Consider the following 12,187-nt stretch of genomic DNA (forward strand, 5'->3'; position numbering starts at 1 on the left):
CTTCTCCCTCAGCACCTCCTTCCCGCATGTCTCTACAGCATACCGCACTACCTCCATGTGCCCTCCAAAAGCTCGCCCAGTGCGCGCATGTCCTGCCGTCATTGGCCTTCTCCCTCAGCACCTCCTCCCCGCATGTCTCTACAGCATACCGCACTACCTCCAAGTGCCCTCCTGCACTTGCCAAGTGCGCGCATGTCCCGCCGGCATTGTCCTTCTCCCTCAGCACCTCCTCCCCGCAGGTCTCCCCAGCATACCGCACTACCTCCAAGTGCCCTCCCTCACTCGCATAGTGCGCACATGTCCTTCTTTCATTGTCCTTCTCCCTCAGCAGCTCCTCCCCGCATGTCACCCCAACATACCGCACTACCTCCAAGTGCCCTCCTGCACTCGCCCTGTGCGCGCATGTCGAGCCGTCATTGGTCTTCTCCCTCAGCACCTCCTCCCCGCATGTCTCTGCAACATACCGCACTACCTCCAAGTGCCCTTCCGCACTCGCATAGTGCGCGCATGTCTTGCCGTCAATGTCTTTCTCCATCATCAAGGTCCTCAGAGTCTCTTTCCCGCATTGTTCCTCTACCGTCTTCAGCACCTCCACATGCCCATACTCCCCTGCCCAGTGCACCATCGTCTTCCCTGCCTTGTCCCTCGCTCCTACCTCTGCTCCTGCCTCTATCAGCTCCCTCACGCTCCCCGCCCTCCCCAGCATCCCCGCTACATGCAGCCCTGTCCTCCCGTCCTCCGTCCGCTCGTCCATGTCGCATTCGGCCGCCTTCAGCAGCCCGATCAGCTCCCCCTGTCCTCGGACCACCGCCGTCACTGTCGGCGGCTCCCCGTGCTGGCCCGACCTTGACATCGACAAGCCGTACATCCCGCACAGCCTCTTGCTCTGCTCTCGTCTGCCGTCATCGCCTGCTGGAGTCCGCGAGCTGATCTCGTACATCAGACCCGCCATCGTCCTCCAGTACACTGACTGCATCGACTCGCCTGAAAGGGCTTGACAAATCCAGTCTCCCTGAGTGTCTTCGATCCAGTGCCTGAGCTTGTTGATCGCCATGTCCTTGACTCGGTTCGACAGCTCGATCGCCTCCTTGTAGTTTGACTCGTCGTTGTACCAGCCCGACTCCCTCGCCCTGCTCACCTCCACCAGCCCCCAGCTCTCCTCCACGATCGATTGTACAAGATACTGATGGATCTTCAAGTACGAGTCTTTCGGTGCTGTCCTGAGCCGCTCCTGGATCCTCCCCTCCCACCCCCTCACGTCTCGCTCTACCTCCCTCGCCAGGTTCTCCATCAGCCCTACGTACAGCTGCTTCCTCTTCCCCACAAAGTCCTCGATCGTCAAGCTCATCGTGTTCGCGTTGATCTTCAGCTCCAGCACCTTCACCCGCCTCCCCTCTACCTCCCTGTACCGCGGCGTCTTCACCACCTCCAGGTACGACAGCGGCGGATACAGCATCTCCCCCTCCCCCGGATACTGAGACACAAACGTCAAGCTCGCCCCCCGGTCGATCGCCCCGCAGCTGATCTCGAACACCATCGACTCTCCCTCCTCCCCGGCGTACTGCATCGCCGTCCTGACGTCTGTCGTCGTGCTCAGCAGCCCGTACTCGACTCCTCCGGACACCCCGAGCTTGTCCTCGTTGAGGAAGCTCTCCGGCAGCCTCATCCCCTTCAGCCCCCTCCACACCCGCAGCCCCTCTGGCAGAGGCGTGTGACGAGACAGCTTGACGACGCCGCTGACGATGCAGTGGATGGTCGTCGTGTACTTGTTGGGGACCTTGTTGGAGTCTCGGAGGAGCTCGTTGGGAGCTCGAAGAACAGAGTTGTACTTGAAGTACATCGGCCCTGTCATAGCAAGCCTCTTGTCAGCCTTCTCACGCTCTCTTGCTCCTCTCTCCTCCCCCATGCTCCTTCTCCCTCTCTCGCTATCTCTCTCTCGTACCTGTGTAGAGCTGCAGCGCGATCAGCTCCGCCTCCTGTAGCCCCGCCTTCATCGCCGTGTCCAGCCCCTTCAGCTCCTCCATCCCTCGGATCACCCGCGTCCCGTCCGACAGCCTCCGCCTCCTCTCCGGGTCTGTGACGTTGAGCCACTCCTCCTTGGCTGTCGTCGTGATGTTGTAGTTGCTCGTCGTGAACGCTTCCTCCGCGTCCTTGCCCTTGCAGTGCTCCTCCTCTATCGCCTTCATCAGCTCGGTCTGAGGTAGCCCGATCCGCTCCATCAGCCCCCCGTAGTACTCCTCGATCTTCCCGTACACGGCCTCGCGTACCTCCCCGCTGCCTGTACCGTCCGACTCATTCACCGCAAACTTGCTGTTGTGCGACGTCGCACCGTCTCCTCCCGCCCGCCCTCCTGCCTCCGCCGGCCTCCTCAGCGCCTCCTCGAGCCTCCTTGCTATCGCCGTCTGCCATAGAGCCGATAGAGCGCTCTCCGTCATCCCCTGTAGCCCCGCAAGAGGACTCGCCGCGCTCCCGCCGGGGATGCACTCCGCCATGACTCGGAGGATGTTGAGGTCGCCGAGGCTGCTGGTCTTGCGCTCGAGCTCCCACTCTCTTGCGACTCTGACCTCGTAGTCGTCGTACGAGAGCTTGTCAGGGCCTGCGTGCGGCATGAGGGCCGACGCGTCGACGCCGAGAGCCATGCGGAGGTTGTTGAGAATCGGTTTGTATTCCTCGGAGTCTCGAGGGGTCTGAAAGAGCTTCTTGAGGTCAGAGATGCTGTCGTCGGGTATGGTCCAGCTGGTCGTCTGCTGGACACTAGCTGGTGGATCAGCCGTGGGATGGCTGATTTGAGATTTGATCTCGATGTCTGTCTTGTTTGACGGCTGAGTCGTAGGGCTGGAGATGCTTGACGGGATGGTCTCTACGTCTCCTTGAGGGGCTGGGGGATCTTTGACAGTCTGCTTTCTCAGCTCAGCCTCGAGCTCTGAGATCCTTCTTGTCGCTTCTTCCAACCTCTGCTGGAGTAGCGAGTCATCACGACCGTCCTCGGGCTTCACTTTGGACGAGAAGCAGGGGAAGCAACTCATGTCCCTTTCTCAGCCCAGGGAGAAACCTGCGTCAGGAGCTTGCATCAGCCGGCTTCAGATATCCTCTGTCCTCCACCTCCCTCTCCCTCCCTCTTTTTATGTCTCTCTATCTTGGATCTTCCTCTGTTCGTGGTTCGGTTTACAGCACAACGATCTGATTACAGAGCAGCACAGCCTTGTGTTGTACACCTGAGGGTTTCTGTCTATACACTCTGATCCTACTGCCTGCAACTGCAACACCAAGAGCGCATCAGTCGCCTGCTCTTTCAGAGCTTATCAAGTATTCACCTCAACAAATGCCGTCTATTCTTGATGATAAGACCTATCACTCATTCTGACTTCCCCTCTCTTGCTCACTTATCCATGCATGTCTTATTATATCCCGAGTTTCTGCCCTGCTTCCGACTCTGCCTCCTTCTCCCACGCCGTCTCCTTTCTCCCTTCCAGTGACTGACCGTAGAGAGAGATGAAAAAAGACAGCGAGGGAAGAGAAGGCAAGGAGAAAGAAAGAAATAAAGAGATCAAGAGAGAAAGCTTCTCCATCCTTGCTTGACACAGCAGGAGAGGAAGTACGAATGCCGAAAAAACAATAATCAAGCACAGAGAAGGTTTCCTCGCTCCTCTTGGTATTCTTCATATTGCATCCCTTCCATCAGCCGTTTCTTTTCCCTCCTCTCATCTCCTCTCTTCTGTCTGTTGTCACGTCTCCTTCTCTCTGCAGCAGGTACAAGACATCTCACACACTCTTGCGACAAGACAAGCTTGTCGTCACCCTCCCTCAAGCTCCTTCCATCCTCTCTCCCTCTCTCCTCCCGCTCTCCCCCTTGATCGTCCTGCCATATTTCCTGCCCAACCACCCCTCTACATGGAGCCCTACCCTAGTCGTATACTACCCTCTTCAATCCCATGGTTTCCGCCTATCAGGTACGGGTGAGCAACACCAGCCTACCCTACCTGTTGATGCATTTTGCACTGTCCTACCCCACCCCCAGAAGCCCCAGGTTTCCGCTAGTCATCGTAAGGGGTGGACGCTAAATCGGAGTAACGGATCCGAGGCGGACTCAAGCAAAGCGCGCAAGCTCGGCCTTTCGACTGCTCTCGAGGGGTTCACCAAGGTGATCCAGCAGGTCTCAGTCTTTTCTGTCACGCTCTACATCCTTTTCTCATGCGTGTTGCGGATAAACACACGAGCTGTACCTTCCCAGTCTATGCCGATAACATCACGGTGGTTGGGCGACTTTCGGATGCCCACGCGGCGGTCAAGGACCTTATTGACACCCTGCGGGATGACTTGGGCCTAGACATTCAGCCTCGAGACTCCAAGGATTTTTCCCCTTCATGGGTGGACTTACCGCCCGAGCAGCATTCAGCAATCGTTGCCTTCATCAAGCGCGAATTCGCGGACTTGCGGAGCTTCTCGGTCGAGATGGCGGGAGTGGTAGTCGGCGGCATACCTTTGGGCTCTAGAGACTTCATCAGAAACTGGCTTCAGGAAAAGCTTGCTGCTCTTGACGATGACCTCCACAAGCTGGGCTCACTGAGTACCTTACACCCCTTTGCCTGCAAACACCTTATTCGAGCTACTCATCTCCCCACCTTGCAGTTTTTCTTACGGGGCATCGATCCTGAGCTCGTGACTGATGCATGCACTGTTTTTGATCAGAGTGTTCTTGTGGAGCTGGGCAAGGCTTTTGACTGGCCATTGCCTGACAGAGGCCCGGACGTTGACTTCGGCTTGGCCAACTCTTCATTCTTGTCTCCCCTGGAGTTTGCCTTCTTCAAGCGTCAGCTTCCGTATCAGGAGGGGGGAGATGGGTTCACACCTCAAGCGGGGGTTAGTTTATCAGCCTATTACAGCGCCACGGCCAGCTTCTTACAATGGAGTGCTACCCTACCCTGTGTGCAGACCTGGACATTCTCGACCCCTCCCCTGTTCTCTCGCCTCGATGGTACCCTCCGTCAATTGGACGAGCCGGATCTGGCCCTCCCTCCCCTACTCGCCTCCTTCCTGCGGGTGCATCAGGCCCTGGTTGACCGTGGAGTGCCGCAATACCTGGACCCCAGTGACCTGGAGGACGCACGTTTGCACAATTCGATCCCATCTCCAGCGCTTTTTCAACTCGCGGGCGGACCTCCTTTTCTCCCCCCCCAGCGCTCAGTCACTGGACGGTTGATGCAGACTTTTCCCCCTCATCTTGAGCGGTGGGCGCAATTGTCTCAGGTGCAGGCAGCTCTCCTCCGGGCTCATGGCAGCTATACTGTGGAGCTCTATCCCCCAGAGTCAGCGAGTCAGCCTTCTAGCCCATTCCCCCTGGAGCCCCTCCTTCGCAAGACTCAGAACCCTCAGCGGCGTTTGCAATACTCTCTGATGGAGGCAACGAACCTTCACCCTTCCCACCAGTGTCCCATCCACCTCGCACGAGGGGTCGATCGCTTCCTGCATGGGCTACCTCCGGCCGAGCTGCCTCCCACCTGTGATCGTTGTGCTACAGCTCTAGACCCCTCGGCGGGAAGCAGTGTCTCTCATTTGGCCAATTGTCGTCATCGCGCAGGTCTCTGGACCACCGCACACGAGCAGTGTACTGTGGTTCTGCGCGACATCTGTGTGGAAGCGGGCATGGTCACCAAGCTTCATCAGCAGGGTCTGCGACAAACCCGGACCCTCGTCCCTCAGCACGGCCCCTCCAACAGACACATGGGCGACCTCTGGCTCCCTGGCCTTTCCACCCACACCTGGAATGGGCTGGTTCTGGACTTCACGATGACACATCCCTACAACAGCAGCGGCAGCCCCGTCGGACTTTCTGCGCTCTCCGGCCCCGATCATCGCGCAAGTTATGGCACCCATCACCCGCCGAAGGCCTTTCTTCCCTTCACTGCAGGTACGGATGGTCTTCTTCATGCTGACGCTTTGCGGTTTCTCTGGTACCTGGCGGATCACCATGGAGCAACGTTGACAGCGGAGTGGGATGGCTGCGCTCAGGAGGCGGTGTATGGGGACCCTGGCTTTCATCGTTTGCGTGCTCGCCTGTTTCGGCAGTATCGCTCTCGCATGGGTCTTGCCGTCCTCCTCGCAGGAGCCTTGCGCTACTGCTCTTTGTCCTGATCCTTGTTCCCCTGCTTGTCGTGCATGCCGTCGCTTGCGTGGTTGGAGTAGCGGTTTTGCTGCCTCCTCCGTTTCCTGGTTTTTCTCTTGAGGCGGATTTGTAGGTTTTCTCCTTTTCCTCCTTGTTTGCTCCGGTTTGCATTTCCATTTTCAGTCAATAAAAAGTTGTGTTGGGTATTGCGATCTCCGAGGCTCAGACGGTGACCGCCTCGCCGTCGGAGGCTGAAGATCGGACCGTATGACAACGTGACGGTACAGTGACTGCGTACTTTACTCTGCGGCTGACCGGGCCCTGAGCCCAGGATGCCGTGGAAGTCCGCAGCTGACGGGTGAGGGGCAGGAGCCATATCTCCCCGCCGTCTCACTGAGAGGCTGTTGCTGCTGTATGAGCTCGGACAGCCTCGGCTGACTACCGGTACTCCTGAGCTCGATCCACCCTTGAATGCAGGGTCCAGCTGGCGAGGGCCTCGGAGCAGACCTGGCAGAGGCTCGGAGGGGTCAAGACCAGGGGTTGTCAGCTGGAGGCTTCACCGAGGCTGCTCGTGTCACGGTCATGCGTCTAAGAGCGCTCGGGTGATCCCCTAGCAACTCCTCCGCCTCATCGCCCCCCCGTGAGCAAGACCTCTGGGTGTCTCTCAGCTCCTCCAGCACAACCCGACATGCAAGACAAGAGGCAGCTGCTGACGTGACGCCTGCGGAAGGAGGCGACCTAGCCATGGCGGACATCCGCACACTCGCCATCAAGGTGAAGAAACCCGGCAGCATGAGGAGGAGCAGGAGGAGCAGGAGCAGGAGCAGGAGCAGGAGCAGGAGTGGCGGCGGCGGCGGCGGCGGTAGTTGGGGAGGAGGGGGAGAGGGGAGGATGAGGAAGGCTCTGGTCCTCAGAAGATGCGGGGCTTCGGTGGTGGTATCGAGGTCTCCTCGACTGCATCAAAGGCCTCATTGGCCAACGCCAACGCCAACGCCAACGCCAACGACGACTATTGTTCCTGCAGCTGCTGCATTGCTGCGCTCTGCTGTACAGTCCCTGCCTGGTCACACATAGCACAATGAAAAAATAACAAGTTGTTACTCCAAATTTTTATTTCAAATCAAATCGTAGCAAAACAGCAGTAAAAAGAAGCATCGGAAGATTCTAGAACTCTTTGAATTATTTGTTCGAATTTCTATTCAAACACTTCGAGCTCCTCAACCCAAGACCAGCTTCTCCAGTCCCCTGTTTTCACCAAATGGCAAAGTGAGAAGTAATCAGATATAGAAGTCAGGGAGTTACCATGGCACAAACAGCTTCATCTGTTCGTCGAAGGCGTAGCAGAAGGGGTTCAACGGCTCGGCGCAGAGATCTTTGTAGCTGCACACCCAGACCTCGTACTTGCCTCGCACCATGAGTCTTCCGAGGCCGCCTGATTTGAATGCGGGGAGTTGTGAGGTCTCTCCAAGGATGATTTCGTGCCACGATGCTTCGATGCTGCAGTTGTTGTGGTGTGACTTTGAGGAGTTCAATATTGTCTGCATGTCAAGGTTCTTTTGATCTGCGATGTTTATCGGGATTGAGGGGAGTGACGACGATGTTTCGATGCATTCGGTTTCGTTCTGGCATGGCTCTAGGTTTTGATCCATTGTAGCAAAGGCTGGCCAGGATGAATGGTAGCAAGTCAGATTGTTGTGACTGAGGTCTAATAAATGAAGGGATGACAGGTTGGCGAAGGCTTGGGAAGGGATGCAATAGAGGTTGTTGTCATTCAGTTGCAACCACCACAAACTCGACAGTCCATCAAAGATACCCAAGGGCAGGGTCTGTAGCTGGTTGTCGAACAGAAACAGCTCGTACAATCTAGACAGTCCGTCAAAGATACCCGCAGGTAGTTTTTGCAGCTGGTTGTTGTAGAGATATAGAGATTCTAAATTTGAAAGTCCATCAAAGATATCCGTGGGTAAAGTCTCTATCTGGTTGTTGTAAATATGTAGCGATCTTAAATTTGACAGCCCGTTATTAAAGATACCCACATGCAGTTTTTGTAGCTGGTTTGTCGAAAGTTGTAGCCAGTTCAAGTTCGACAGTTCATCAAAGATACCCGCAGGCAGGGTCTGTAGCTCGTTGTTGTCAAGATCTAGCCACTCCAAGTTTGACAGTCCGTCGAAAGTACCATTTGATATGTTTCGTATATTCATAAAAGATAAGCTGAGATATGTGCAACTATCCCTGCAACTTCCGTCCCTGGTCAACAAACCGTCGTCTGACACGTGAAAAACACAGCCACCACAGCTTGCACTGGATGCTCCATCTGTCTGTGAAACGAAGCATGCAAGAAGGAGCCATAGCACACGCTTCATGCTCGCCACTCTCTATCCACTTGTGAAGCGAGAGGGGCACCACCGGTCCATTTGTCTATCCGAGTCCTTGGTAACCACCCCGTCAAGCAAGATGGTGGGTTTGATTTTTTCTTTTCTGATGGGCGAAACTTTCAATCTTCCAAGGTCTTGAGCATCGAAGGGGAAAAACGACGTGACGAAACTTTGAAAGTTTAAACTTCCCCCCCTGTCTCATGCGGTCGAGTGTGATGCTGTCGAGCCAGCTGTCGAGCAGTGTGCGATTGTGTGGGAACCATCCGATGTGCGAGTCATCAGCGTGTAATGGCGGTATTATGAGAGTTAAAGTTGTGTTTCTTCTGTGGGAAGTACTACGGGACTGTGTTCAGGTTCTACGGGCGGGAGAAGATACCTGCGGGAGCGGGTTGTATCGGCTGTTGTGCTGAGGGTTCGGAGTTGTTTCTGAAGTTCTCGTGTGGGCACTATGTGTGCTGGATCCTTTTGACTATGACCCTGGGTTGTGTTGACTTTGTGCTACTACTGGAAAAGCTCCCAATTATTTGCAGTATCTCCCCCTGTTGACAACCGTTAAATGTATTACCCATTGGAATCGCTTGAAAATAGGGTGATATCGCATCATTCACCCCAAGACCTGATTTTCCATCGATGAAGGTACCAACACAACTGAGATTTCTGGCATTGGTGATGACTCTCAGAAAATCGATCATGACAGCATCGCCGGGTGTGTTGATCTGTACCATGTTGGACGCGTCGTGAGTCGTGTATATGTTCCCGGCGCTGTATAGTGCGCCCCAGCAGTGCACGTAGCTCGGTGACCCTTGTGAGGAAAACACGCCACAACTCCCGCAAACCTCTGGGACAATCGACTCGACTGTCAGAGTGAAGTGCACAAAGGGTCGGTCTTTGGCCGGTATCTCGGTCTCGTCGGAGGTGGGTAATCCCAGATTCTTGTATTTGTTGTACCCCCAACACTTGATTCCTTCTTGATTTGAGCTATTGGTGACTTTAGCACACGATGACAGACTCATTTGTGTGCCGCGGGTTGAATAGACGTTGGACCTGCCAGTCAAGCGAATACAAACACAAAGAAGAAGTAGTTTTTCATGTTGTGTCTCACCAACCAATCCAAACAGTCAGTCTTTAATATTCAGAATGGGGTTTAAAATTACAGCACAGATGAAAAAAAGTTTTCTTTAACGCAAAGCACGAGGGAAGCGGTTTCGGCTAGGGATAGTTTAGAGTTTAGGGGGAAGTAGTCGAATGAGTTTTCGTTCAAGTTTACTGTGAAGATCGAAGATAGATCTAAAGTGGGACTTCTGAGGGCAAACTACGTATTCGTTGACTATCTTGGTTCTTTGCGAGTATAATTGCGGCGAGAGCCATGGCGATTATGATGTAGAGCTTGGTGTGTTTCTGAGCTGCGATGACGTGGTTGGAGACAGCGACTTTAGGGCCACACAGTCGCTCGGAGCTTGCGGAGTTGTGTGACACTGGAATGAGTTTCAAAGTCTTAAAGACTTTGAAACTCTCGGGTCTGATTTCAAAATCAGACTCGAGACTTCCGTGCGTCACACAACGTCGGTCCACTTGCAACAAGCTTGATTTCGATCCGTCATGATCCAGGAGTCACAAGCCTCGTATACATGCCCAACCATGTTGATCTCATGTCTGGTCAGTCGTAATGTTTTCTGCAGTTTCTGTTTGTTGGTGTTTTTTCGTTTCTGCTGCAAACTCATGCAATCCCATCAAGTCTCGTTACACACATTCGGATGACTCTTCTCTTCAATCAGGCTCTCTCTCTAGCCGCAAGTTGTTTCAAGTCAGCCCTATCACTAGTATCCCAGCCACAATCTGTTTGATCGATCTTCGCATGCTCCCTTTACGTCTCTGACTTGAGCCCCCCACCCCCCACCCCCACCCCTCCTTGTCCGTACCCACCCCTCTCTTCCCCTCTCGTCTGGTTACCTTCTCCTGTACTTCAACCCCTGGTCTGACTCTCTCTCACGACCCCCACCCTCCCCGGCTCACCTCCACCTCCGCTCCTCCCCCTCTCCTCCTATGCCCCTCAGCCTGCCGACAGCGAGCGGTGAGGTCGCCATGGCCGGCAGCTCGCCTGCTCGGTCCTGCAGCTGCTCGGTCACCTGCTGGGGAGGCATGTGCGACAGCGGGTGCTGAGGCTGGCAAGTCATGAGGATGCTGGCTTCGCTTCTCCTCTCTTGGCTCTCGGCTCTCCCTCCCTTCTCTTTCCTCCTCCTCCTCCTTGTCTCCCCCCCCGAAGCCTCACGGGCTGCTGACGCTGACAGCGAGCGCTCACGGCTCCTCCGCTGCGTCGCTCAGAGGTCAAGTGCAGTGATGTCTGCTGTACTGGCGATGCCAGACCAGCCAGCTAGACTCCATCAGCAGACAGCAGCCCCTTGTACCTCAAGAGGCTCATCCTCGTACAGCCTGAGGGAAGGACTAGCGCTACTGCTCCTTGCTGCTCGAGCTCACTCGCCTCGTGCCAGCTCTCGCTCCTCGCAAGCCTCTGCTCCTCGTCCTACCAGCAGTGAGGGAAGCCACCCGTACTTGCTAGTCTCTCTCAGGCACCAGGGGTCATCCTCCCCAGCACATCTAGTCCTTGTATGCATCAAGCGCTTTGAGAGTCGTTTGACTGACTTTGTTGATGATCAAGGCTGAGACTAGCCTTGAGTGCTGTCCCTTAGCTGGGGTAGGTCCAGTCTGAGGTGAGCTCGCTTTTACTAGGGCTCTGATAGGTATGAGAGCGATTTCTATGGCTGCAGCTTGTTGGCTCAGTCTGAGACTAGTCGATACCTAAACCTCTAAGATAATCCTTGACATCTGACTTATCAGCCAAAGTGAAGCAAGTCAAGCCGTCATTGTCCTTCTCCCTCAGCAGCTCCTCCCCACATGTCTCCCCTACATACCGCACTACCTCCAAGTGCCCTCTCTCACTCGCCCAGTGCGCGCATGTCCAGCCCCTCTTGTCCTTCTCCCTCAGCACCTCCTCCCCGCATGTCTTCCCAACATACCGCAGCACCTCCAACTGCCCTCCCTCACTCGCCAAGTGCGCGCATGTCTTGCCGTCTTCATCCTTCTCCCTCAGCACCTCCTCCCCGCATGTCTCTACAATGTACCGCACTACCTCCAAGTCCCCTCCCTCACTCGCATAGTGCGCGCATGTCCAGCCCCTCTTGTCCTTCTCCCTCAGCACATCCTCCCCGCATGTCTCTGCAACATACCGCAACACCTCCATGTGCCCTCCCTTACTTGCCAAGTGCGCGCATGTCTTGCCGAGATTGTCCTTCTCCCTCAGCACCTCCTCCCCGCATGTCTCTACAATGTACCGCACTACCTCCAAGTCCCCTCTGAAACTCGCCCAGTGCGCGCATGTGTAGCCGTCTTCGTCCTTCTCCCTCAGCACCTCCTCCCCGCATGTCTCCCCAACATACCGCACTACCTCCATGTGCCCTCCCTGACTCGCCAAGTGCGCGCATGTCCAGCCCCTCTTGTCCTTCTCCCTCAGCACCTCCTCCCCGCATGTCTCCCCAACATACCGCACTACCTCCAAGTGCCCTCCCTCACTCGCCCAGTGCGCGCATGTCTTGCCGTCTTCATCCTTCTCCCTCAGCACCTCCTCCCCGCATGTCTCTGCAACATACCGCACTACCTCCAAGTGCCCTCCCTTACTTGCCAAGTGCGCGCATGTCCTGGCCGTACTTCGTCC

The 12,187-nt window shown here is 55.6% G+C and overlaps 5 protein-coding genes across 5 annotated transcripts in view; 1 reads left to right on the forward strand and 4 right to left on the reverse strand.

Annotated features, from left to right (window-relative positions):
* Positions 1-940, reverse strand: part of GUITHDRAFT_82968 (hypothetical protein) — a gene marked incomplete at both ends in the record, with an annotated part of 1,336 nt that extends 396 nt beyond the window's left edge. Inside the window, one exon of the mRNA XM_005818516.1 lies at positions 122-940. Within this exon, the coding sequence (XP_005818573.1) occupies positions 122-940 (819 nt within the window). The remainder of the gene's footprint in view (positions 1-121) is intronic.
* A 5,634-nt stretch (positions 941-6,574) lies between these two features.
* On the forward strand, positions 6,575-7,185 carry GUITHDRAFT_122218 (hypothetical protein; the record flags this gene model as incomplete). Its single annotated transcript, XM_005818517.1, has 3 exons — positions 6,575-6,705; positions 6,772-6,877; positions 7,018-7,185. 3 exons carry the CDS (start codon positions 6,575-6,577, stop codon positions 7,183-7,185), a joined length of 405 nt encoding a protein of 134 aa, XP_005818574.1.
* A 216-nt stretch (positions 7,186-7,401) lies between these two features.
* On the reverse strand, positions 7,402-7,752 carry GUITHDRAFT_122219 (hypothetical protein; the record flags this gene model as incomplete). The annotated part of the gene is made up of 1 exon (XM_005818518.1): positions 7,402-7,752. One exon carries the CDS (start codon positions 7,750-7,752, stop codon positions 7,402-7,404), a length of 351 nt encoding a protein of 116 aa, XP_005818575.1.
* Positions 7,753-8,756: 1,004 nt separating this feature from the next.
* On the reverse strand, positions 8,757-9,491 carry GUITHDRAFT_149202 (hypothetical protein; the record flags this gene model as incomplete). Its single annotated transcript, XM_005818519.1, has 3 exons — positions 8,757-8,813; positions 8,855-8,904; positions 9,095-9,491. The coding sequence occupies 3 exons, from the start codon at positions 9,489-9,491 to the stop codon at positions 8,757-8,759; spliced, it is 504 nt and encodes a 167-aa protein (XP_005818576.1).
* Positions 9,492-11,380: 1,889 nt separating this feature from the next.
* On the reverse strand, positions 11,381-12,154 carry GUITHDRAFT_40104 (hypothetical protein; the record flags this gene model as incomplete). Its single annotated transcript, XM_005818520.1, has 1 exon — positions 11,381-12,154. A coding segment is annotated over one exon (774 nt), but the record flags the coding sequence as incomplete, so codon positions are not given.
* Between the last annotated feature and the right edge of the window lie 33 nt (positions 12,155-12,187).

This window comes from Guillardia theta (assembly GCF_000315625.1).
Source record: "Guillardia theta CCMP2712 unplaced genomic scaffold GUITHscaffold_297, whole genome shotgun sequence".
Lineage (NCBI taxonomy): Eukaryota > Cryptophyceae > Pyrenomonadales > Geminigeraceae > Guillardia > Guillardia theta.